Source organism: Pseudorca crassidens, chromosome 13 (genome assembly GCF_039906515.1).
Source record: "Pseudorca crassidens isolate mPseCra1 chromosome 13, mPseCra1.hap1, whole genome shotgun sequence".
In the NCBI taxonomy this organism is placed as follows: Eukaryota; Metazoa; Chordata; class Mammalia; order Artiodactyla; family Delphinidae; genus Pseudorca; species Pseudorca crassidens.
In genome coordinates, this window is record NC_090308.1 from 86,306,595 (window position 1) to 86,334,494 (window position 27,900).

The following is a 27,900-nucleotide window of genomic DNA, read 5'->3' on the forward strand; positions in this document are numbered from 1 at the left end:
ATCAACCTTCTGGTTCCAATCAGTCTGGGGTCTACATGCTTGTGGGCAGCAGACAGTTAACTTCTTCCACCTGGTGGGTGTTTAGGTAACTGCAAAATAGCTCAAAGGACATGGCTCAGAATATTATCTATAGTCCGTGAGGAAGAACTAAAGGTCCTTGACTTTGTTTAATGGCTAAAATATTATTTTGTCTTGCTTGACCGTTTTCCTTTCTTTCTGCGTTATCTCAGTTCCCTGATTAAATTTATTCTTTGACTAAAGATTTTCTACAGACAAAAGGCAGGTGGAGGACACGGGTTGGGGTCTATTCTGGGAAGGCCTCATAGGGTCCTTTTCGGTCACACTCTCAGAGCCCTCCTAAACCTTGGCTTGATCCCTGTAGGACAGATTTCAGATATTTGACCTCCAGAAATATAAAGGAGTAAATATTTTAAACTACTAAGGTTATAGTAATTTACTACAGCAGCAACAGGAGATAAATACACAGAGATTTCAAGAAAATTTATTTTTAACACACAAATAAATATGTTAACTGAAAATGATTAGAGAAGCTCTCTGAGTCATAGTCACTCAAAGTTCAGGTTTATTAATTAGTGTTCACCAATGATGAAGAAAAATTGTTTTCTCAGAGTGCAGAGAGAGAAAGAGAGAAAGACAGATCCACATATACTTAAGCATATTTAAGTAGACTAAAATATATGAAGTCTTTTTCCTATCTCCTTTCCTCAGCTCTTCGTAATCTTTTCTGACCTAAACCTGTGATTGGGCAGGAAAGGGAGTAAGAATTGAAGGCAGACGGATGACCACTATAGAAGTGTTGTAGGTAAGAATAGGTGTGACAGTATTTTGTTGGTTCTTCCCATTATATTTTGAATAGGTTTACTATTAGCAAATCTGGGTCAGTCTCTAATTATTCTTGCATCTGTTATGAGAACCAATAAAGGAATTTACTTCACTGATTCTTTGTCAATAACCAAATTTCCTCAGCCAGGTAGTAACCTGAATCCTAACTCGTTTTATCTTTCTAGCTGCCCTTCACAAAGTTAGTATGTCTTTTTGCAAGCAGTTTGTCTCAACTCACAAAAATTCCTCTGACAATATGCTGATGACTGGAACTCTTAAAATCAGGTGCAAATTTTAATTACATAACTGTACCCAAAAGGCGTGATATCACCTAGTTAAATTTTCATGCAAAGAAAATTAAAATTGCTCATTCCATTTGAACTGTGAATCAGGAAATATAAAATAAATTTGTTTTAAAAAATTAGGTGCCTCCCTTCTTCTTACTCCACAGCATTCTAATAGGCCAATCATGTACTTTTAATACACATTTTCTGTCTCTTCAGTAATGATGTTAAGAGCTCACTGGTGTCACCCAGGATGAATGAGCTAAACTTTAAATGACTCTAGTTGACCCAGAGGAGCACATTGTCCTTGAATTTCCTCATTAAAGCTCCTGATATAAAATGTAGATAAAAGAAACACCTGAGGGAAATGTAAAGTTATCTAGAATCACCCACAAAGAGAAGGTTGCCATGTTGAATTTTGGGATTTTTAATATGGTTCAACTTGGTCTCCTTCATTATGGCCAAGAGTTAAAAACATATCTTAAAAAAAAAAAAAAAAAATCTTAAACTCATGTCCAGCAGTAAAGTGAGCTATTTCAACTCATGCCAAATTATCATAGTTTAACATTTTATTCATTTTGTATTTCAGTATTATTAATCTAGCACATCTATAATTATTTTCTACTTAACGATTAATCAAATACATAGATTGATTTTTAAATATTTCTCATGTAATAAAATTTTCTAATCATTTAAAAAATTATTTATAAACAAAATCATTTAACCAGATTTCTAAGGGTAGAAGTTTTGCTTTTGAAAGATTGCCTCAATATGTCTGAAACAAAATAAGTAAAAACATTTAGTAGATTATGTTTTGAGTCAAAGTCTGAGGAAATCCTATGTTACTACCATAGCATTAATTAGAAGGAATACCCAACCGTTGCAGAGGTGTATATAGACAAAATCAGTATTCATATAAGAAATCATTTAAAAACTGACTTATAAAGTAAATTTTAAAAATTAAGAGTTAATTTGGGAAAACAAGTTTAACATCTAAGTTTCTGGATGCAAAAATTGAAATCAGTAAGGTAAAGACTGAGTATTCATATATATTACTGGTCTTTTAGGGAAATATATTCAGTTAGATATACACTTTTACAGATTGAAAAGATATTTGACACAAATACTACATTTACATATTTATGTAAATAGCAAAGTGCAGCCACAGATGAGTTGAAATAATAAAAAAAATGCTAAAAAACTTGATTTTGTATTAAAGCAGATGAATGATTAAATATTAACTAAGTTTTCAACTACTTAAGCAAGTAAAAAATGATATTTGAGTCACTCTCAGCTTGTTAACTATGTACTCTCCCTGGGATGGCAATCTTATCAGAAATGTTTGACTTTGAAATGAAAAACAGTGTCAGTTAGAAAACTGAAAATGCTGTGGAAACAAAGGATATGTTTTTAAAGGAGTTGACAGATTGTTCTTTCTCTGGAAGAGGTGAAATTTAACTACAGCTAAAGTAAAAGCATAGAGTAAATATGTTACCTTGAAAAAGAAAACTGAAGCTATTTAATAAATTAATTGTTTTATTTAATGTATACCACTATTGCAAGAAGTTTACACTGGAAAGTTTAATAAGGATGTTGGATTTCTACAATCATTTATTAGGTCACAAATAAGACAAATGAATGTTACCTAGTCTAAGGGAAAAAAAAATAAATGAAGCTATCCACTGAAAAAGGGGAAAGAGGTGTTTTTTATTTGTTTGTTTTTTTAAGATGTTGGGGGTAGGAGTTTATTAATTAATTAATTAATTTTTCCTGTATTGGGTCTTCGTTTCTGTGCAAGGGCTTTCTCTAGTTGTGGCAAGCTGGGGCCACTCTTCATCACAGTGCGCAGGCCTCTCACTGTCTCGGCCTCTCTTGTTGCGGAGCACAGGCTCCAGATGCGCAGGCTCAGTAGTTGTGGCTCACGGGCCTAGTTGCTCCGCGGCAGGTGGGATCCTCCCAGACCAGGGCTCGAACTCGTGTCCCCTGCATTAGCAGGCAGATTCTCAACCACTGCGCCACCAGAAAAGCCCAAGAGTTTTAAGATCGTTGTAAATGGTAAAGGTAATTATTTCTCCTCTCTCTAAGACTATCAAATAGATTTCTGAAATTGAATGATATTTGGCATTCAAAGACATAAAATGTATGAGACACAACCACTGTGTTTAGTATCCTGGCAAAGACATTTTTAGACTGGCAGCTGGAAGTTGATTTAGATTGAAGACAGTCAGACCTATTTGATACTTTTTTGAGACTGATTGATTCACTGTTTGGATATTAGAGAATGATTCTATTCTCTGAAGACTTTCCATGCCTTTTCTAATTTTCTTCATTTAATTTAAAGCAATGGTAGGGGTTTAATAATTGACACTGTACTTAAGAGATTTAGAAACAAAAGTCTTTCAGAAGGATAAATGTATTAGAGTATGGGGTAGCCTTGGACAATCGGGCAATATTACCCTTTTTCCATACTCATTTATAATACTGATATGGAATAATTTTTTTTTGTGGTACATGGGCCTCTCACTGTTGTGGCCTCTCCCGTTGCGGAGCACAGGCTCCGGACACGCAGGCTCAGCGGCCATGGCTCAAGGGCCTAGCCGCTCCGTGGCAGCATGTGAGATCTGCCTAGACCGGGGCACGAACCCGTGATCCCTGCATCGGCAGGCAGATTCTCAACTGCTGCACCACCAGGGAAGCCCTGATATGGAATAATTTTAATAAAATTTATACATTTAAGAAGGGGAAGGAAATGTCTCCTACTAAGTAAACATCTGTAAAGTGAAATTTTATTATATATTTGCACATGTTTATATTAAATTTATATTTATATACTTAATAAATATATATTTATGTAATTTATTTATATAATATGTACTTATATACTATTTATAAGTTAAATTTTTCTTCACTCCCAAACAGTAAAATATGTGTAAGCATACTTTTTCATGGCTTTATTGACTTATGATTGACATATAACATTGTGCAGTTTAACAGGTACAGCATAATGACCTGATACACGTATATACAGGGATACCTCAGAGCTATTATGGGTTTGTTTCCAGACCACTGCCATAAAGCTGAATATTGCAATAAAGCAAGTCACACAAATTTTTGGTTTCTCAGTACATATAAAAGTTATGTTGATGCTATAGTGAAGTCAGTTAATTGTGCAATAGTGTTATTTCTAAAAAAACAATGTATATACCTTAATTATAAAATACTTTGTTGCTAAAAAAAATGGTAACCATCATCTGGCCCTTCAGTGAGATGTAATCTTTTTGCAATAGTAACATCAAAGATGACTAATCTGAGTTCACAATAACGAATATAATAATGATGAAAAAGTTAAAAATATTGTGAGAATTACCAAAATATGACACAAAGATATGAAGTATGTGAATGCTGTTGGAAAAATGGCACTAATAAACTTGATCAATGCAGGGTTGCCACAAACCCTCAATTTGTGAAAAACATATATCTGTAAAAACATAGTAAAGTGAAATAAAACAAGGAATACCTGCATTGTGAAATAATTTTCATGATAAGGTTAGTTAATACATCCATCAACTCACATATTCACAATTCCTGTGTGGTAAGAACTTTGAAGATCAACTCACTTAGCAACCTGCAATGCACAATAGAATATTGGTAACTATAGCCACCATAAAGTGCATTACATCATTACATCTCCAGAACATAGTCATCTTATAACTTGAAGTTTGTGCATCTTGACCACCTTCACCCATTTTCCTCTCCTCTCCCCACCAGGCAATCACCATTCACCTCTATATCTCTGAGTACCCTGTTGATTTTTTTTCATTTATATTCCACATATAAGTGAGCTCATACAGTATTTATCATTCCCTGTCTGATTTATTTGACTTAGAAAAATGTCTTCAAATTTCACCCACGTTGGTACATATAGCAGAATTTCCTTCTTTTTAACGGTTGAATAATATATATGTATTGTTATATTAATATATATTAGAAACTATATTATATAATTTATTATTAATATAAAATTATAAAAATAACATTAATTAATATAATAATTATATAATCAATCAATTAATATATTATTATTAATAGTATACATAAATTATCAATATTACAGTATATATTGTATATCATATATCATATATTATATATACTTATTTACACTATATTATATTTTAATATATTACATTATAAAATAATATATTATAACAATAAGTATCATGGCATATATGATAATATATAATTATGTATAATTATATATAATTATTTACATATTATATATGATACATGATATATAATATATAATTATATGATACATGATATTTAATATGTAATTATATAATACATCATATATATTACATATATTGTATTGCTTATATAATATTGTATTATATCATTAATAATAATTTATATAATATTTATAATATTTATCATATAATCTATTTTATATGATAATACAATAATATAACATAGTATGATAATATATATTATTAAATATATGTATATGTGTATAATAAATTAATATATTTTTATGTGTATAATATATTACACATTATATAATATATATTGTATAATATAATATATATTATAATATTAATATAAAATGATGTGATATATAATAACATCTATGATATGTGTATGTGATGTATATGGTATATATGATATATGTTATAAATAATATAATATGATATATATTAATATAATTATATTATGTATATAGTAATATATTATGTAGAATTTTATATTATTTATAATTACATTATATATATATTATATATTGATATATTATATTATATATTATACTATAATTATATATTATTATGCATTATAGTTGTATATTATAATATAAAATAATATCAGATATATAATTACATAAGATATGTATTATATCACATATAAAATATAATATCTTATATAAATAATAGTATTAATATGAATTATTAATTTTATATAATTGTTTATATATATCTTCTATTATATAATATATACTATATCAATGATATATATATCACTTATATAAGTATAATTATATATAGTATATATTATATATAGATTAATTATATAATAGTTATGTATAATTTTATATAGATAATTATAATATATATAATTATGTATAATAATTTCATAATTAAAGAAATTACATATAACATATACTATATTTTATTATATAATATATTATACACATAATAATTACATGTTTTTATCATATAATAAATGATATGCAATCATATTATACATATAATATTATGAGGTTATATATATTATAATATAGATATTAAATGATCATGTATAATGTTATATATGCTATATGATATTATATATAAAATCATATAATGTTCATTGTATATTATTTATTATTTATGTATAATATATACTATTTATATTATATATATTCTTTTTATGGTTGAATAATATATATGTGTATATATTAGTCCACATCATCTTTGTCCGTTCATCCATCAATGGACACTTCGGTTGCTTCCATGTTTCCACTGTTGTGAATAATGCTGCAATGGACATGGGTGTGTACATATCTCTTTGAGATAGTTATTTTGTTTCCTTTGTATATATACACAGAAATGAGTTGCATGATGGCATGGCAGTTCTATTTTAAATTTTTTTAGGAAATTTTATTTTGTTTTCCATAGTTGCTGTACAAATTTACATTCCCACCAACAGTGTACAAAGGCTCCCTTTTTTTCACATCCTCACAGATGTGTAATCCTATTGTGGATTTGCATTTTCCTGGTGATTAGTGATGCTGAGAACATTTTCATGTACTTAATAGCTATTTGAATATCTTCTTTGTAAAAATGCCTATTCAGGTAACATTTCCTTTTTTTCCCCTTTTTTCCTGTCATATACAATATTATTATTATTTAACATCTTTATTGAAGTATAATTGCTTTACAATGGTGTGTTTGTTTCTGCCTTATAACAAAGTGAATCAGTTATACATATGTTCCCATATCTCTCCCCTCTTTAAGTAATATTTCTATTTTTAAAATTTGATTTGCTTTTTAGGTATTGTGTTGTGTGAGTTCTTTATATATTTTAGATATTAGCCTCTTATCAAATATGTGGTTTACAAACATTTTCTCCCATTCCAAAGGTTGTCTTTTCTTTTTGTTTAATGTTTCCTTTGCTGTGCAGAACCTTTTTCATTTGATGTAGTCTCACTTGTTTATTTTAGCTTTTTTTACTGTTCACTTGGGATCATATATATGAAATTGTTGCCAAGACCAATATCAAGCAGATTTTTACCTATATTTTCTTCTAGGAGTTTTTGTTTGTTTGTTTTAATCCATATTTAAATATTTAACTTATTTCAAGTGAAGTATTATGAATGGTAAATATTGGGATCCAATTTCATTATTTTGCTTATGAATATCCAGTTTTCCCAGCCTGATTTATTGAAGAGACTATTATTTCCCCCCTGAATATTCTTGGATCCTTTTTCAATTCTTAGTTGACCATATATGCATGGGTTTATTTCTGGGCTCTCAATTTTTTTCCATTGGTCTATCTGTTTGTTTTTAATACCATTACCATACTGTTTTGAGTACTATACTTTGGTAGTATAGTTTGAAATTAGGAACTGTTATGCTTCCAGATTCATTCTTCTCTCTTAGGATTGTTTTGTCTGTTTGGGGTCTTTTGTTGTTCCACACAAATTTTAGGACTATTTTTCTATTTCTGGAAAAAAAAAAAGAAAGAAAGAAAGAAAGCCCTTGAAATCTTCATAGAGATTGCATTGACTCCATAGATGGCTTTGGGTAGTACTGGCATTTTAATAATGTTAATTCTCCAAACCATGAACACAGAATATATTTCCACTTACTTGTGTCTTTTAAATTTCTCTCATCAATATCTCATAGTTTGCAGCATACAGGTATTGATCTCCTTGGTTAAAATTATTCCTAAGTATTTAATTACTTTTGATGCTATTGAAAATGGGATATTCTTTATTAGTTATGATAATTTATTGTTAGTGTATAGAAACACAACAGATTTTTGTATGTTGATTTTGTGTCCTGCAACTTTATTAAATTTGGTTATTATTTCTAATGGTATTTTGGTGGAGTCTTTAGGATTTTCCTTATATAACATGTCATATGCAAACAGATACAGTTTTACTTCTTCCTTTCCAATTTGGATGAATCTAATTTCTTTTTCTTTTGTAATTGCTCTGGCTAGAACTTCCAGTAGTATGTTGAATAAGAGTATTGGAAGTGGGCACCCTTGTCTTCCTTCTGATCTTAGAGAAAATCTTTCAACTTTTCACCATTGTGTTTGATGTAAGCTGTGTGCTCATCATATATGGCCTTTATTATGTTGAGGTACATTTCTTCTGTACACAATTTATTGGGAGTTTTTACCACAAATGAATGTTGAATTTTGACAAATTCATTTTTTATGTATCTATTGAGATGGTCATGTGATTTTTATTTCTCATTCTGCTAACGTGGTACATTACATTTATTGATTGGCATACATTAAACTATCCTTATATCCCAGGGATGAATCCCACTGCATCATGGTGTATGCTCTTCTAATGTGTTCTTGAATTTGGTTTGCTAATACTGTGTTGATAATTTTTGCATCTGTTTAGCATCCTTATTTGGTTTTGGTATCAGAGTAATGCTGGCCTCATAAAATGTTGTTGACAGTGTTCCCTTCTCTTCTATTTTTTGTGAGAGTTTGATAAGTATTGGTATTAGTTCTTCTTTTTGTTTGGTAGAATGTGAAACCATCTAGTTTGGGAAATTTCTTTTCTGGGAAGTTTTTGATTGCTAACTCAATCTCCTTACTCTTTATTATTCTGTTCAGCTTTTCTACTTATTCATAATTAATTCTTGGTCAATTTTACATTTCTAGGAATTTATCCACTTCTTCTGGGCTCTTCAATTTGTTCAGTTATTAATGATCTCCTATGATCTTTTCAACTTGCATTCACTTTATTCGCAGTCTTAGTGCCACCTTTTTCATTCATAATTTAATTTATTTGAGTTCTCTTTTTTTTTATTGGTTGGTCTACCTAAAATTTGTGAATTTTGTTTATCTTTTCAAAGAATGAAATCTTAGTTTTGTTAGTCTTTTATATTGTTTCTTGATTCTCTATTTTATTTATATCTGCTGCAATCTTTATTATTTCTTTTCTTCTGTTACTTTTGTTCTTATTTCACTCTATATTTCCTTGAGGCATAAAGTTAGGCTGTTTATTTAAGATCTTTCTTTTTCTTGACTTGTGTGTTTATTCCTATACACTTCTCACTTAGACCTGCTTAGACCTGCTTTTGCTGCATCCCGTAAGTTTTGGTATCTTGTGTTTCTATTTTCATTTATTTCAGGAATTTAAAATTTTACCTTTTGATTTCTTCTTATGATCCATTGGCTGTTCATGAGTGTGTTGTTTAGCTTCCATATATTTGTGGAAAACAGCTTTTATCCTGTTATTGATTCTAGTTTCATACTTTGATGGTCAAAAGATACTTTATATAATTTCATTCTTTTTTAATTTGGTGAAATTTGTTTTGCAGCCTAACATATGATCTATCATAGAAAATGTTTCATGTGCACTTTGAAGAGTGTTCCTGTTATCGTATGGAATATTCTGTATATGTCTGGTGGATCCATTTGAAGTATAGTGTTTTTCAAATCTACAGCTTCCTTATTGATTTTTCTGTCTGGATCTATCCATTGTTGACAGTGGGGTGTTAAAATCTCCAAGCATTATTGTATTGCTATTTATTTCTCCTTTTAGTTCTTTTTATATTTGCTTTATATATTTACTCCAGTGTTGGGTGTATAAATATTTATGAATTGTATACCTTCTTGATGTATTGATTCAGTATTTTACAATAACTCTCTTTGTCTCTTTTGACCAATTTTTGCTTAAAGTCTATTTTGTTTGATATAAGTGTAGCTACCCCTGCTTTCTTTTGGTTACTGTTTGCTTGAAATATTTTTCCCCATCTCTTCACTCTCACTGTGTGTATGTCCTAAAAGCTAAATTGAGCCTTTTGTAGGCAGCATATCATTGGATGTTTTTGAACTTTTTTCTGTGTGAATTCATCATTGTTTTTTCAAAATCATTAAATTTCTTTAAACTAGGTACAATATGATATTTTACAAATAAATAAAATGTCAGTGATTTTTTAGTACTAATTCAAGAAGAATGAGTGAGAAAAAAATGGTACTGCAAGGAGAGGTTTGACAAAAACAATAAAATTTCAGATTCATAACATTTTACACTTCAGATTTCTAGTGATTATATATCTTTAGTGTTAACTGATTAAGACTTGTACCAATAACATTTCTATTGGAGAATAAAGAGGAGACAAAAAATAAAGTAAAATGATTTTAAACCAAATATATATGTTTATATCCTGGCGTTGTGAGAACTGAAGTGTATGATCTTTTTAAAAATCTGATAATTGTTGTCTTTTTATCTGAAGTTTAGAACAAAATATAAAGGGCTTTTCTTTATCAAGGCTGTTGAAAATTCACATGAAATGAATTAGACAATGCTTTTGAACTCATTTGAACAATGGTAACATATATATGATAAAATGGTCTCTGTCTTTCTCTCTCACACACATGCACACAAACACAGAGAGAGAGAGAGAGAGTGACAACACTGAGACAAAGAGAGAGAGATGTGGTATCCTTATTATTAGTATCTTCATTATGTAAAGAAAAAAAATTCTATATTTTTAACACAATTTCTAAACCCTGGCATAAATGCTTACATAGAACCATCAGGGAATACAGATGTAGTAAGATAGGTATGAGCCATGATTTGGGGATACAATTTCTTTGAAAGAGAGAAGTTTAAAATGCTTGTACAGCACAGGAAGCAGAATATCTAAAAGAAATCATTATCTTGCCTAAGAAATATAGCTGTTAAAATAACTCAACATCTAGAGCTTTTTTAAAATCCTCTTCATACTATCAATCAAAATTTTTTTCCCTTTATAAAAAACAAAAGCCTTAAGAAAGCATCATCAAATGCTTTCAGCACATGATATGTTAAATCAGTTAGTTAGGGTTATAAAAGTACTATGAATATGTATTTTTTGTCAATCAAGTAAAAGTCACAAAACTTTGTTATTGCAAAATATGCTCTTACTGATGTAACATATACTGACACGTGATATAAGAAATAGATTGCTTTCCTTTTTATGGACAATTTTCTTGATTCTCTTGCTTCTTTTTACTGTCATTGCAAAACTTCTTCATCATTGTCTTAATTTCACTGCTTGCTTACCAAAATTATGCTTTTACAAGCTTATGAAAGTTCAAAGTTAATTCAAGTTTAGTTTTCTAATATGTGGTAGTTAATTAATTCACTGTCAACAATAAGATATGTGTTCACCTTCAAATGAATGTTTGTATATCCCCACCACTGACACCCCACTCAATTCCAAAAGAAATACTACAAATGCTGAATTGTTTGCTCTTTTTAAATTTTATATATAAACTGGGCAGTTACCTACAAGATAGACTAACACTGCTTTTCCATGTATATTTTATGAGTAATTTATAAACACCTATAGTTTACTGTAATAAATGTAATATTAATTTTCTTACAGATATGTGAGCTATATACTTTATAAGAATATCACCAACTTAATACAATTATAGATATTTCATATTTGAAACAAACCTCAGCAAATGAGTTTAGTCTCACCTCTAGATAGAGAAAACTTTTGATAAGTGTGTTAGATAGGTTATGCTGTGGTAATCCCCTACAAACATGCATATTCATACACACACACACACTTCAGAGGCTTAGAACAACAGAATACCATTTTTCTCTCTCTCATGACATGTCAACTGCAGCTCTGTTCTTCATTTCAGGAATAATACTTTGAGTATATAATCAATTTAGGGCAGCCAGCCATCCCAGTTTGCCTAGGACTGACTGCCTTCACTGGACATAGGGATTTCAATGCTAAAAAAATTAAGTTCCAGACAAACAAGTGAATTGTTCACCTTAAATACACTCTGCCAATGCAAGTGAACCCCTTTTATTTCAGGGGGATTATATTTCTATTTCATGGATGAAGGTTGAAACTTATGCATGTTGAAGAAGTAGATCTGGAATGTCTGGAAATAGATCTTCTAGACAAGCACAGATTTTCTAACAAATATTTGTTACTTAATCCATGTATTGAATGGGAAATATATAATAGTATTAAAAATAAGGTAAAGTATTAATTCCAACTATTTGTATTAATTTTGTAAAGTATTAATTTGGGGAGGAATAAAACATCAAATAGCTAAATGATTATTTTCTTGTAAAACTTTGAATCCCCTTTGGTCCAAATAAAATTGATAGAGAAAAATTAGTATTACCATGGCATCTGGGGTCACTGTGGAACTTCAGGTAACTTAATGACAGAGAGGACTATTAATTCTATTGGAAATTAGTGTCAATGTTAAAAAGAGGTCACTTTAGAGTAACTGAATTCACAAAGATGTCGATCTTGTTATACAAATGATTCTGAATTGTTAAATTGTCTATTTAAGTTTGTAAGAATTTATAAAATAGTGTTTTAATGGGCAATAGGTATTACGTGAGTCATCATGTCTATGTGAATTCAGAATAACTAATTTCCTCCATTAATGGCATTTTCAAAATTCATACTCAAAAAGAAAAGAATCAATTTATTGAAAACCATCTTACTTGTACAAAGTAACACTATGCAGAAAAATATTTATGAATTCATGGTCAAATTGTTAAATAATTTTCCACAAAAATATCATATTATTAAAGTGTTATCACTTGTTTAACATCCTCCTCCATATGACAACTATTCCTTAGGAGTGTCATCTGGAAATATGGTTTTTCCAATAAACTAAAATGAATCCACCAAAATTTAAATCCACCTCTTCTAATAAACAAGAAGACCTACACTATATTTTCCTGTTTTATATTTTTACTTGGCTGCTAGAACACTCAGAGCTATTCAGAGTTGAGGTTTTAGTTTACTTGCCTAAAAGCCTCCACTCTTCAATCTCACTATTTTACTTTATTTCTGTTCTGTTCACCTGTTTTCATTTATTTTCTTGTTGTCGCTGTGGAGTGTGTGTGTTGGTATGAATTCTCACATGAACACACAAGTCATTGACTGAGGTCACCTTTAGAATAGACCTATATCATGATACTTCCTAACCTTTACATATGGTCTAAGGAAATAAATTGCTAACACTCAGGTTGCTGCCAGACACAATTTTCTGTGTTGCAATAATCTATATATATAGTAATAAAGGCTCCAATTTCCCATCCCAAATAAGTTCTTGTAAACCCAAACTTTGTTTAGAGACAGGAAACCTTCACAGTGTCCTTGTTCAGGATAGAAGGGTCTAAAGATGGATAAATTGTTCTGACTTTCCTTGAAAACTATCATGGGGAGCTTTGGGTTTTTTATTCAGCTATATCCTGAGTTCAAGTAACATTCAAACTAGCAGGATGAGCACCATAACAGCACTGTGAGCAAGGATCCATGTTATTCCTATGATTTTGCCTGGCATCTGTCATCATTAGCTGTCCCCTATTTTTTACTTGTCCACCTCCCCTAGAGTTATTACAGAGGATGTAAAATCTTATTTCTAAATGGACCCATCATTCTTGACTTTTCCAGACAGAAATGAGGATTATACACATATATTTGGTGCAGCTGACTCTGATATTCTTAGTTTAAAACACGCACACACACATATACAAATAAAACAAAAAAATCTAAGAGACGGCTTTGTTTAAGCTGAGTTTTATGTTCTTTGTTTTGTTTTAAGTAAAGAGATGACTCTACTGGTTCTTAATACAAACCATATACTACTATGCTATTTATTTTGTACAGTCATGAATTCAAATTTATTAGGCCTTCATATTTCTTATCACAATGAAGATCACAAATCCACTGACAGTGAAGATTGGCTAATACTATTTGGAGAGTTTAAATTCTGTGTCTTAGTATAAAAATTATGGGTTAAAACTTTCAGTGATCTCAAGTCTTAGAAATTTATTACAAAATGGTGTTCTCTTGGTAGCCACTCAGTATAATGAAATGATAATTTTTTTCAGATTGTTTCTAGTATTTAGTGTTGATTTCAGTTAGATATATGGTCTTGTACTAATTTATATAAAAATTCATACTTTAAGATTCATACTTTGTGTAGCCATTAGGAATTCTATTGTGAATCCAGGTAGAAGACCATCATGACCTGAAACAATTAGAACAAAGCTTGCTTAGTACAGTAATTGCATTAAAGGAAATGTTAGATGCTAGTGAGTCCTTGTGCCTCATGACTCAGCTGTGCTTCCTTCTGCCAAATTCGGGGGGGATTTGCTCATTGGAAACTAGGAGAATTAGAAATGGCTTAAGATATGCCCTAAACAGAATATATGGCCCTTGTCTGTCTCCAGGGCTTAAATTTATCTTATTGACTTATGTCATCCTAAGACCTCAGTAAAGTAGCATGTATTAAAACTTAATGATAGCTTGAATGTGACTTAAAATTGTGTAAATTTAATTAATTTAATTGTGGGTATAACCAGATATGAATTCTGTCTTTGAAGATACTAGAGATTACTGCAGATAAATCATATTATTAGAAAATATGCCCTGATTATATTAAAATATTTTCAAATAATATACCTTTAAAAAACTGACAAACTTAAACAGTACCTTGGCATTTCATTGTGTTAATCCAAGTGATCCACTGATGTTTTAGATGATGCATCTCATAATTTGTACCATGATTATTTTTCATTTGTAAAAAAATTATAACCCAGCAGACGGAACATAAGGAAACATTGTAGGTTAAGGAGTGAGTCAAAGCCAAAAGAATATCACATAGGCAGTATGAACATGAACATGAGGCAAGATGCTACAGAAAGAGAAGAGAAAGGAATAGAAGGAATAAGAAGAGTGGTATATTATGTGTCTTCTATAGACTTTTTTTAAATTGGTGGTTTTAGAAATTAGCTGTGTGTTTGTATAAGCAAAAGTTTATATATCAAACATATTTCAGTTTTTAATCAATTTTATTATTTCCTTTTTTAGTATATATGCACTCCAGGGTGCACAAGAAATTCATGTCGATTTGTGAAGAATGTTTGCTTAATTCATCTGAACGCCTGCTACTGTGGAGCCATCAGCCATGGTATTTTTCAAGCTGAAGTTGCAAGCCCTCCTCAATTAAAATACGTGTGGCAATTGAAATTTACAGGTAATTCAATTAAAGTGTTTTTTTTTTAATTTGTTTAAGTCAGTTCAAAATTTACTAGGTAAGTATTCATTTTCCAATCACACAAAATGCTTTATATCTCAAAACACAAAATAAAGTAAAAATGAATTTAATACTCTTATTCTCTGATGTGTTCCTTTAAAAGACATACATATGCTTATCATCTACTTCATCCCAGGAATTCTGCTTGGTGCAAGATATATAACTGAAAAAATCTAGAATTACCCTCTACTCTCACAGATCTAACTATTTTTTGGAGGGATTTATTGGGAAAATACTCACAATGATAAATATATAATTGTAAATTGAAGTAAAATGCTCCTACAGAAAGAAACATCTTCCTATGCAAACTTATAACCAAAGAACCTGTTTAAAAAAAAAAAAGAAAACAAAAGAAAATATGGGCAATTGGGAGAGTAGGTTGGGAGGTCAGATAAAGTTTCTATGATAAAATGTAACAGAGATAGGGACTTCCCTGGTGGCACAGTGGTTAAGAATCTGCCTGCCAAGGCAGGGGACACGGGTTCAAGCCCTGGTCTGGGAAGATCCCACATACTGTGGAGCAACTAAGCCTGTGCACCACAACAACTGAAGCCTGCATGCCCTAGAGCCTGTGCTCCACAACAAGAGAAGGCACCGCTACGAGAAACCCGCACACCGCAACAAAGAGTAGCCTCCGCTCGCCGCAACTGGTGAAAGCCCGCGCGCAGCAATGAAGACCTGACGCAGACAAAAATAAATAAATAAATAATTTAAAAAAAAAGTAACAGAGATAAATACAGCGAGGCCATGGTAGAGAAGTTGGAGAAGACAGCATTCTATATTGAGGGAATTTTATTTTATAAATAACAATGTTTCAAAATGTACAAATGTTCACAGTTATACAAGTTTTGGAAATATGTACAATACAGAGTCTATGATTAACAATAACACATTGTATATTTAAAATTGTTCTAAAAGGACAGATCTTATGTTGAATAGCCTCACAACAAAACGAAAAAAAAAGCCAAAAACAGAGCAGGTGGGAGGAAATTTTTGAAGGTGATGGATAAATTGACAACATTGATTGTGTTTATGGCTTCACCGGTGTATACTTTCTCTAAACACATCAGGTTGTACACATTAAATATCTCCAACTTTTTGTATGTCAATCAGACTCCAATAAAGCACATTAGGAAAAAAATAAAAGCAAAAACAAATGCTAAGAAGTGATGGTCCTTTGAAGTCCTGGCTGAAACTCTGAGAACAAGAGTAAAAATAAGATTTGGGAAAGAAAGTAATGTCCAAACTAAAATGTGGGATTAAAATCCTTGTAGCGTTTGACACATTAAAAAAAAATTGAAAAAAGATCAGGTGGAGAAATAGATTGGAGAGGGAAAAAATGGTAGAGTTAGTTGTAGTCATACTGTGAGGTGATGGAAAGTCCTTTTATGGATTGTATACAAAGAGCAAGTGATAGACATGTCAAGAGGAAGCCTAGTTTTCTGGCTTTGACTCTTGAAATAAAATAATTCCAATACATATTTAGTTAAATATATTACTAATTGTTTTATACAATGGCAGTTCCTATTCAAAATCTATTTTGATGAGCATAATTTTCTGTTTGATTAATCTTTTAATGCTATTTGACTTCACTCAAGCAAATTGATCCAAATTCTTGAAATTGAACAGTACTTCAATTAATTATTTTAAAGAAGATTTCCTCTGTCAATGATATTTTGACATTATAGTTTATCAACAATCAGCAAATTAGTAGGTTTGACATATCTGTTCTCAACCAATGACTAATTTTATTCAATTGACAACAGCTGCACTTATAAGAGTACTATTACATTAAAACAGTCTTGAAGTAAACTAACAAATTAGCCTTTTAAACAGAAGACATGGTAATTTATTTCAACATGATCATAAGATGGTGTGCTGGAGAGTTAACAACCCCTAATGACAGAAATAGTGATTCATTAAGCAAATCACACTCAAGACCAGAAGTGAAAGAAGAGAGCAATAACTTGTTGATTATGTCATGTTAGTGCAGAAAGGAACTTCAGAGGCTCTGGTATGAATACCTACTATTTCACAAATTACACAATCAAACCAAACAAACAAGAACAACAACTGAGACTAGAGAAGTTACATGGAATATCTGGTCTCAGGATAATTTAGGGATTGTGTTAGCTCAGTCCTTTTTAAACCTTGGCCACATAGTATAAGCACCCAAGACACTTTTAAAACATACTACTGCTAGACTTCCACTACAAAACAACCAAACTGGAATTTTGTAGTGAGGTGGACACAGATCTTTAAGGTTCCATTAAAATACGTTTAATGTGCAGAGTGAGAAACATAGTCTTCTATTACCAGCCAAATCAGTTCATGGACTCCAGTGCTTGCATCATTTTTATATTTTCATTTCCCTTTGTCTCAAAGTAGGAATAATGGAATATATACATTCACTTAATTTTAAACATTAAACTTATTTGAAAACTAAAAATTGGTAAAGGGAACGTATTCACAACAATAAAGTACCAAATAGTGTTTTTAGGAAAAATAAGGGGAGTAATAGGAAATCAAATTGCTAGTGGATAAATCATCTCTGAGCAAATGTACTTATTTTATGAATGACAGTGGTATAACATATATTTTCTAGGACATAAGGGGTAATATGAAGTCAAAATTGCTCATGGATAAATCAGCCCTGAGCAATTATCATCAAAGTAACGAAAGCGTAATTAGTCATTATCCCTTAATGAATCTAGGTTCAGAAATTAATGAATATATCTAATTATCACAAAAATAAGAATTATGTGACCTCCACATGTGAGAATTTAAGTGACCTGGACTGTCCCAAGTGAAAGAAGCCAGTACAATAAAGCTCAATAGTCAAAAAAATATTTAAGCAGAGCCACCTAAATTCTTTTTAATGTCAGTACAGGATTCAGCAGTGCAACTTTTCTCAGTAAAGTTTTTTTAAAAAAAGAATATAGGATAGATTTAAGTATGTAAATAGAATTACATATATTATGTAATTCCTATTTTTTCTTGTTGCTGTTAAGATCTTTCTTTTTCTCTCATAAAATATAATTGAAGAGGAACATTACAATCAAGCTGGTAAATTTTCATGGGGTGCATTAATTTTACCAGCAGTAAAATTATTTTAATTAAGAGATTTTTCTACCAACTAAATGAAGTGTCTTACACGCCCAATCAATTCTTGCCAATATGATTGCTCTACAAAGAAGGGAAGGTAATTAATTAGAGGAAGCCCCTTCAAGGACAATTGGTCTATGGTGCACAACTTGAGAAAGAGCTGACATGCACTGTTTCTTTTCAATGTCATCATCTATGTTCATTATATGTATTATTAGGTTTGAGAAAAGGACATACTGACAGAGTGGATAATGAGTTGTGAAATGAAATAAGATAATATGAATCATGGTTAAGAAAAGATGAAATCACAGCAAAAAAGGAGATGTTTGCTTTGAATGTCTTTATTTTTTTAAAGCTTATGATCATTTCTGTTTAGTTAACTACATTAAACATATACATTTAAAACATTTAATATGTACCAGTGAACTTTTTTGTAAATGAATAGTGATTTATGTATTTGTGAACTGTTATTGCAAACCAATATTTACTTTAAATTCTTTTTTTTCCTTCAAGAAGTAGTGGATTATATTTTTGACAGAAGATGTTTCAATATATTAATTACAATCAATTCATTATTAGTTATTGTTGTAATTTTACAATGATTAATGTGAGAATAGAAAATCCTGTATCTCTAAGGAAATCTTTATCAAAAGTATTTTTCTTACCATACTGCTCCACTTTCAAGTCTGCTTTTGTTAAATACCTACAATTTTTCTATATCCATTGAGGATGTTAGGACCTTATTTCAAGATTTAAATAACAAATCTGAGTTTTAAAAACCAAATGTGGTTTAATGATTTTTACTTATATTACATATAATAATGTTTTCAAAACAGTTTTCAGTAACAGAATTGTGTTAATTGATTAATATGCTAAAAAGAAATAAATGACTTTCAAATACAGATAAGAGCTAACTAAATGATACAATGAAAAAAAAAAGATGTTATGTAAACAGAAGTTAAAATTCCTAGGACTAAAATTAGCAAAAGCATTAAAGTTCTAAGTTGAGAAAACTTTAAGTATTGCTACAGTATATTTACAAACACAATATCTGGAAAGAAATTTCTAAAAATATACCATGTTGATGGAGAGGACACCTAACATATTAAAGATTTCAAATCACCATATTATTTTATATATTTATTAAGATTTCAATGAAATAAGAACAATGTTTTTATATTCATTTTAAGTTCCACATAGAAAACTAAATAGACAAAGCCAGGTGTACTCTAAAAAAAGCACATGGTGCAGGTTGGTGGGGTAGAGACTTAGCTCTGCCAGATATTAAAGCATATTATAGAGCTTCAATAATGAAAAGCATGGTATTATTGCATTGATAGTCAAAATATATGCAAAATGCAAAGTCCAAAAATAAATCCAAATATGCAGAGAATTTAGCATATAATAGAATTTGCCATGTCAATCTTTAGTATAAATAGGGACTATTCAATATTTGATGCTGAACAACAGAATCGTCATCTGGAAAAAAGACTGGTTTGTATCTTAGTAAATACTCTGGGTTAAATTCATATCAATAAAGATTTTATATATAAAAATTGAGATGATAAAAAACTCACAAAAATGTTGATGTATTATTTTATGAACCTGGCTGAGAGAGGTCTTTATAGTTACCAACAAAAGGTAGAAGCCACAAAGAAAAGACTGGTAATTTAACTGCATGAAAAGCAAAAATGTCTACCTGTGAAGACTTCGTAGAAGCAAACAACAAAAGAAAATTGTACATGAGGCATAGAAAGTATTACTAAATATTTGAGAAAATGCTTAGCTTTACTTATAATGAGAGCAAATCACATTTTTAAAAGCACCATAAATATATAATTTTTCTCCTATAAGACTGGCAAAACTGAGAGTTTGACAACTTGCTGATTTTATCTATTGATGTTGAAATGGAAAATCACTATAATATCTGAGCAGAGCAATTTTGCGATATTTATCAATACTATAAATGTATATAATTCTTGACCTAGCTTTCCCACCACATGTCCTCATCCACATGATGAGTAATATAGGTGCAAGATTATGCATGGCATCATTGGCTCTTTGAGCAAAAGAGTAAACACAGATGTAGAAATGGCTGTGTAATACTAGTACTGATTTGACAATCTATGAGATATATGATAAAGGGAAAAGAAAGGAAGGCATGCAATAAGGTAGAATTGTATATGTAATAGGCTATCTTTTGATTCTTTATATTCTACATGGGATCATCTCTCTTAAAGTCTTTTTTTTTTATGTTCTTTGTCTCGGTGTACTGAAATTTCACTATATTGAAACTTTTGAGGATTATATTCTTCTTAAAAAATGAAATATCATTGAAATATTATATTAGTTTCAGGTGTACAACATAATGGTTCTATATTTGTATATATTGTGAAATGATCACCACAGAAAGTTTAGTTAACATTCATCACGACACATAGTTACATTTTTTTCATGTGATGAGATATTTTAAGATTTACTCTTAACAATTTTCAAATGTACAGTACAGTACCATAAATTATAGTAACCATGTACATTACATCCCCAGGACTTACTTATTTTACAGCTGGAAATTTGTACCTTCTGACCACTATGCCCCATTTCACCTATCCCCCACCCCCCATTTCTGGTAATCACAAATCTGGTTTCATTTTTATTTTTTTTTTAGATTTTTTTCTTTTAGATTCCACATATAAGTAAGATTATACTGTATTTGTCTTTCTCTGTCTGACTTATTTTACTTAGCATAATGCCTTGAGGTCCATTCATGTTGTTGCAAATGGCAAGATTCCACTTTTTTATGGCTGAACAATATATTTATATATATATATAATCCCATTTTATTTATATATATGCATATATACATATATTTTATATATATATATATATATATATATATATATATATATATGCCACACCTTCTTTATCCATTCATCCACTGATGGACACTTAGGTAGCTTCCATGTCTTGGCTGTTGTAAATAATGCTGTAGTGAACATGGGGTGCAGATATCTTTCTGAGTTAGTGTTTTTGTTTCTTTTGAATAAAAACCCAGAAGTAGAATTGCTAGATTATATGGTAATTTTATTTTTGATTTTCTTTGAGGAAACTCCATACTGTTTTTCATAGTGGCTGCACCAATTTACATTCCCATGGTTGTATTCTTGTTCATATCTTGTCAATATCTCTTGATAAACCCTTTTATTTGGAAGCATGTCTTTCAATTTTTAGGTAGTCTCTGTATTATGTCACTAAGAATTTTTTTCTGTTTTATTTTTCTGTACCCCTAAGTCCAAAATTTTGATATTGCATCTTCTAAATTGATTCTTTCATTTTCTCATAATCTCTTATTTATTTTCCATTATTTTATTTTTTTATTTTCTACTGTATTCCCCATTTAATATCTCAAAACTAGTGTTGAATTTTTGTTTTATTATATTTGTAATTGTCTAGAGAATTTCAGTTGTCTAAATTGTACATTTTCATGATATTCTGTTGTTTTATATAAGTAAAATAACTTTTCTTATGTCTATAAGACTATTATAGCTTTGATTTGTTTTAATTTTCTTCTGTTCCATTCAGTATCTCAATTTTCTGTAAGTTGAACGATGTTTTGTTCTTTCTCACTTGGAGTCTTTCTGCCAACTTCAGGTGACTCTATTTAGAGGTGAAGACATAAAAAGATTCCCTTTCTCCAAAGAATAAACCTTGAAAATTATTTATTTGTGGGCCTGGGGGAGGCGAGTGAAGAGTCAGTATAATATCCGAATTTGTGATTTGGGAGAGAAGCTGTGTTACTAATCTCCTTGTTTCCAGAACCCATCTCAGTACCACATTCTTGGATATCTTTAAGTTCTGAGCATCTCAAGATTGTCTAGGTAAATGACTTTGTTTTTCATAAACATGCCTTCTAATTAGACTTTTGTGTTTTTTCTGTTCCCATTCTGCTAATTTAGTCCCCACGCCTCCACCATCATTTCAGCTTCTCAAAATTTGTTTTCTCCCCTCTAGTTATCTCACTGCATTAAAGTTTTGTTTTATTTTATTAATTAATTAATTTATTTTGTTACCTCCTTTTAGAAGTCTGGGGAGGAGGAGGCAAAAATATCTCAGTTAAATCCAAATGTTTAATCAGATATATCATTATGGAAAGCTTTGTAAATTGGATAATTTACATAAAATAGATGCATTCCTAGAAAAAATACTTGTTTGGTAAACTGATTCAATAATAAGTATAAAATCTGAATAATCCTACAAGCTCTAAAGTAATTGACTAAAATAGTTTTAAAAAAAAATCTTTTCACGGGCTTCCCTGGTGGCACAGTGGTTGAGAATCTGCCTGCTAATGCAGGGGACACGGGTTCGAGCCCTGGTCTGGGAGGATCCCACATGCCATGGAGCAACTGGGCCCGTGAGCCACAACTACTAAGCCTGCGCGTCTGGAGCCTGTGCTCCGCAACAAGAGAGGCCGCGACAGTGAGAGGCCCACATACTGCGATGAAGAGTGGCCCCCACTTGCCACAACTAGAGAAAGCCCTTGCACAGAAACGAAGACCCAACACTGCAAAAATAAATAAAATAAATTAATAAACTCCTACCCCCAACATCTAAAAAAAAAAAAAAAAAGACTAAAAAAAAAATATTTTCACAATGAAGAATACACAAAAAATAGGGTCTCATATCCAAGTTCTCCCAAATACTGAATAAACAGTTAAATGTAATACTATTTTCTTCAGGAAATAAAGGAATTCATTGTACCAGGCTGACATAACCATATTATAGTTATTTTCTCTCAGCACGCTGAAGATATGATTTTTTTTGACATCATTAATTTACTTCTCTTTCTTGTGCCTGATCTTCTGATAATCCTATCCATTGATTATTTTATTACTAATATAGTAATAATATTTTATAATCTTAAGAATACAAGCAGTCAAGTTACACTGGTAAGGCTGAAAATAGTTTGAAACATTCTGCATGGCTTCCTAGTTTCTTCCTTTTTTTCCCAGAGTGATAGGTGAGATTTCTAAATGAGGTCTGCACACAGCAGGGAGATTTCAGCTTGTGAACCCTCTCTATTTATAATTCATCTGTACTTTGCATAATTTAGATGATATTTTGCAAGAAGTCATGTCTCACGAATTGTAGGTTTGTAAATTAGAAACAATTCTAAAATAGGGCTATCAGCTAGAGGATTTTGTAGATAAATACTATCTCCCTAAGAAATATTTTAGTCTCCTTTATAGGAGGTTTAGTTATATTCACAAGGAGATTGTATCAGGTTCCCCATGTTCTTTCATTACCTGGAAATGTTACATCCACTAATGAAAGATAAGAAGTGCTCAGCTCGACTAAATTAACTCCTTTCTCCCCACAATTCTAGGATTTCCATTTGGGTTTTTGCTTTTTTTCACAGTTTCTAAATCTCTCATTCCATAATTCCAAATCTGTTTACCAGTTATATTCATCTTTTCCTATAGATACTTCAACACATTTACCACAGATATTGTACAGTCTTAGTATAATTCTAAGTCTGGGTTATCTGTGTGTCTGCTTCTATATGTCACATTACTTTGCTTTTTAACAATTTCATTCTTTATTGTGTCACAGATATTATCTTTAACATCAGAGCATGAAGTAGCTGCATTATATATGTATATGTATAAATGTGTTTATGTATGTCTATACCTACGTATACACACACACACACACACACACACACACACACACACACACACACTTATATTCCCTGACTTTCTTCCTTCTTGTCAGGAACCTAGGATAAGGTACTGGCCATTTTTCTATTATAAATATTTTAAGGAATTTTTCCAAATTTCTTTTGAAATTGTTCCCTGTAAGACTACAATAGATAAAGAGCAAACATTTTTTGTGTAAAATGTATTGTTTATCATTATTACATTATTTTTATAAATATTAATTGGAAGTTTATTTGGCATTTGATTGTTTTTTAAATAGCATGGCCTGGAAACTGTGTCTTATTCTCTTGCTGTATTTCTTAGTCCATTTTTTAAATGAGAGGGTTGGGCCTTATTCTGTTTTAGGTCTCTTTTAAATCTAATATTCTACAAACGTAGAAGCTTATTTTGTGTAAGTGTTGCCAAATTGCATTTATCAAGTAATGTGACAACTGCCTTTAATAATTCAATGTGAATTCAAGTGTGTGAAAGGTTATTTAATGTTTCATCTCTTTGTTTGTAAGGATCAGAAGGTGAAAATCATGAAGTGGTTACTGGCAGCTACTTCTTTCTCGCTTGCAGCTGCATGGAAGGTGCTGTCAGTCTGAACCAATCCAAAACCCTTGGTCATGTGTGTTGGTTCCTACGTGAAGGAACAAGGAAGGTGAGGTACATTTCTGTAGTAGCTTCTTATTGCCTCTTTAACTCATAATTGTCTGAAAAATGCTAAAAATGTGAAGCTTGCAAATTCAATGTTCGAGATGTGCATAGCTTAAATATAACTTCATAAATTCTCAACAATGTACTTGGAAATCTTTTTACGTCTTATATTTATAATATAGAGAGGTAGTAAAGAGTTTTAAGAATCACTTTATTCCTAGTCTTCTGTCTCCTATTTATGTTATAACTTACAGACTGATTTAAAGACAGTCAAACACAGATGTGATAATGCCACTTTTTTGTTTAAAGATTGTAAATAACTACCCTTGTCTTTGGAATGTAGTTAAATCTCTGGAAGATTTCTAGTCTCTGGTCAGTCTTACCACTAACAACTGTGGGACTTAAGGCAAAGATACAAAGAATGGCCCTCTTTTTCCCAATCTTACCTCTACCATGTACAAAATAGATATTTCTAAACAACACAACAGGAAAAAAAATAGAATTTTAATTTTAAGTAGATAAGGAACTTCTTGTCAAAATGATTAAGGAGTTTTCCAAAAAGTTTAGAGAGTTATCCTAATATTTGTAACCTCTCTTGTCTGGACACAACCTAATTTGGTCATTTTATATAAATAAAAACCAAATTGTAATTTTCTGTTTGGTGTATCATTCATACAAAATTTTCAGTAAAGATTTTTAAGCTCTTTTCATTATAAATAAATCCATTAATATTGAGCAACTTTATAAAAAATAATGCAAGTTTTTTTGTACATAAAATACAACCATCTAGAGAGGCATTGCAAATACAGGCAAACAGACTTCAAACTCTTCAGAACTTTTAATTTCACGTATGCCCTCAAGTATATTTTTCATTATGTTTTTAAAATTCATGAACATATGTATTAAGCTTAATATACTTTTTCACATGTGTATTTAGCTAAGTACAGATACACAACTATGCACATAGATGATTACGTTTTTATCTTTAAGAAACATTTGACTTATCAGCATATTAAAAAACAATATATATTATATTAATTTAAATAAGTAACTGTTTTAGGAAACAAGCAAATCACATATTATCTTATATACATATTTCTATTTCTCTGTATTTTTAAAAAATAATTACCAACTTTAAATAAAGTAATGAACATTTGCTGTTTTAGACTTAATAGAAAACACAGAGAGAGCAATCCAATAATTTTTAGCTATTTTATTTTTTCATGAGCACACATTTTATAACACTTTATCAACTTTTTTGTTAGTCAAAATAAACATAAATATACCTATATAAACATAAATATACATCAGTTAATGACATGTGCACATTTTAATTTCCATTCTATAAGAAAAACGGTAATTTAAAACTATATTTAGAGATCAATATTTGTTTATTTTTCTTACTTAAAAATTATTAAGGTATCCAAAGATAATTTATTAATTCAATTTAGTATCAGTGTAAGGTCTTCCAAAGATTTGGAAATTGTAATTTACAATATCATGTTAAGTTCTTATAATTTTCAGTATCATCAATAAAACACTCCAGTACATCAGTGTAGTAGAGTCAGTGAAAATGAATTAGATTTAACAGTTTAAATTATATTCATTATTAAAATTTCAAAGAATAAATACAATTTCAATTACATCAAATTCATATTTTTATAATTATAAACAATCTGGGGAAACAATAATAGAACACTTTTTTAAAAGTTAAATTGTTCTAATTTGCCTAAGGAGTCTTTTAGTTATTGGTAAATTACATAAGATTTATTTTTAATATAAATAAACCTCTGTGCTCACATATTTAAAAAAATCAAGACTTCTGAGTTCATGCCGGAACTCTAAGCTCCTAGTGCTCTATTCATCTAAAAGACTAATTAAATTACCTGCACACACAGGTACACTTTTTCTGCTTTGTTAAATTTTTGACAAAAGGAAAACACAAATATAACACAGTTAAACATTTTCTTCTCCTTATATTTTTGACTGTGTGAACAATAGTCCTAGAATGTACATATAATTATAGAAAATTATTTATGATCAATTAATTTAAAATTTTCCTAAGAAAAACAAGGAAGAAACAACAAAAAAGAAGAAGTGAAGGAAAGCTAGCTTCAGACAGATATACAGTCATGATTGAACTATCTTCAGGACTTCCCTGGTGGTCCAGTGATAACGAATCTACTTTCCAATGCAGGGGGCCTGGGTTCAATCCCTGGTCAGGGAACTAAAATCCCACATTCCATGGGGCAAATAATTCCACACACCACAACTACTGAGCTCGTGCACCTCAACAAGAGAACCCATGTGCCGCAAACTACAGAGCCCATGCACCCTGGAACCCACATGCCACAACTAGAGAGAAGTCCACATGCCACAATGAAGAGCCCACACCACAAATAAAGATCCTGCATGACTCAGTGAAGATCCTGCATGCTGCAACTAAGACCTGACACATTCCTTTGCATTAAACACTAATCTCTCTGTTAGACATGGGAGACACAGATCCCAAGACATTTTCCCTTTTTGTTCTAATGCATCTGTCAAGTGGACAATCTTGTTCATGTCAGAATTCCCCCAGAGTGACCACTGCAATTGCAGGTTGTCCTTGAGAAATTATAACAATGAGAGATGCCCATGACTTACAACAGGAAGGGGGGATTGTTTGTGTTAAGGCCAGAGACACCAGATGGACCCCAGAAAACATATCAGGCATCTGTGCAGTGTTACATCTCCAGAACCTGCCAGAGAAGCTGGTCCCAGCTCAGTGCCAAAAAAACTTTGAAGACTTTGAAAAGGTGACTCAAGGAATATTCTGTTCACGGAATGTAGACTGATGTGACCATCTGAAATCATCACTCATTTACGTCATGTAGATGATGATGTTACAGGACCTAACCATACTCTCACAGATTCCCCAGAGGAAGTGATGTTGACAGAGAGAGATTTCATCTCTTTAGATCCAATTGGAATACATAATCAAAAAATTCCTAAAATGTACCTGTATGTACCTATGT

General features: G+C 30.7%; 1 protein-coding gene across 2 annotated transcripts in view; it reads left to right on the forward strand.

Annotated features, from left to right (window-relative positions):
- Positions 1 to 27,900, forward strand: part of EYS (eyes shut homolog) — a 1,666,475-nt gene that overhangs the window by 121,230 nt on the left and 1,517,345 nt on the right. For both annotated transcript variants that reach the window (XM_067702876.1, XM_067702877.1), the window contains exons 6-7: positions 15,197 to 15,362; positions 24,748 to 24,887. In XM_067702876.1, the coding sequence (XP_067558977.1) occupies positions 15,197 to 15,362; positions 24,748 to 24,887 (306 nt within the window). The remainder of the gene's footprint in view (positions 1 to 15,196; positions 15,363 to 24,747; positions 24,888 to 27,900) is intronic.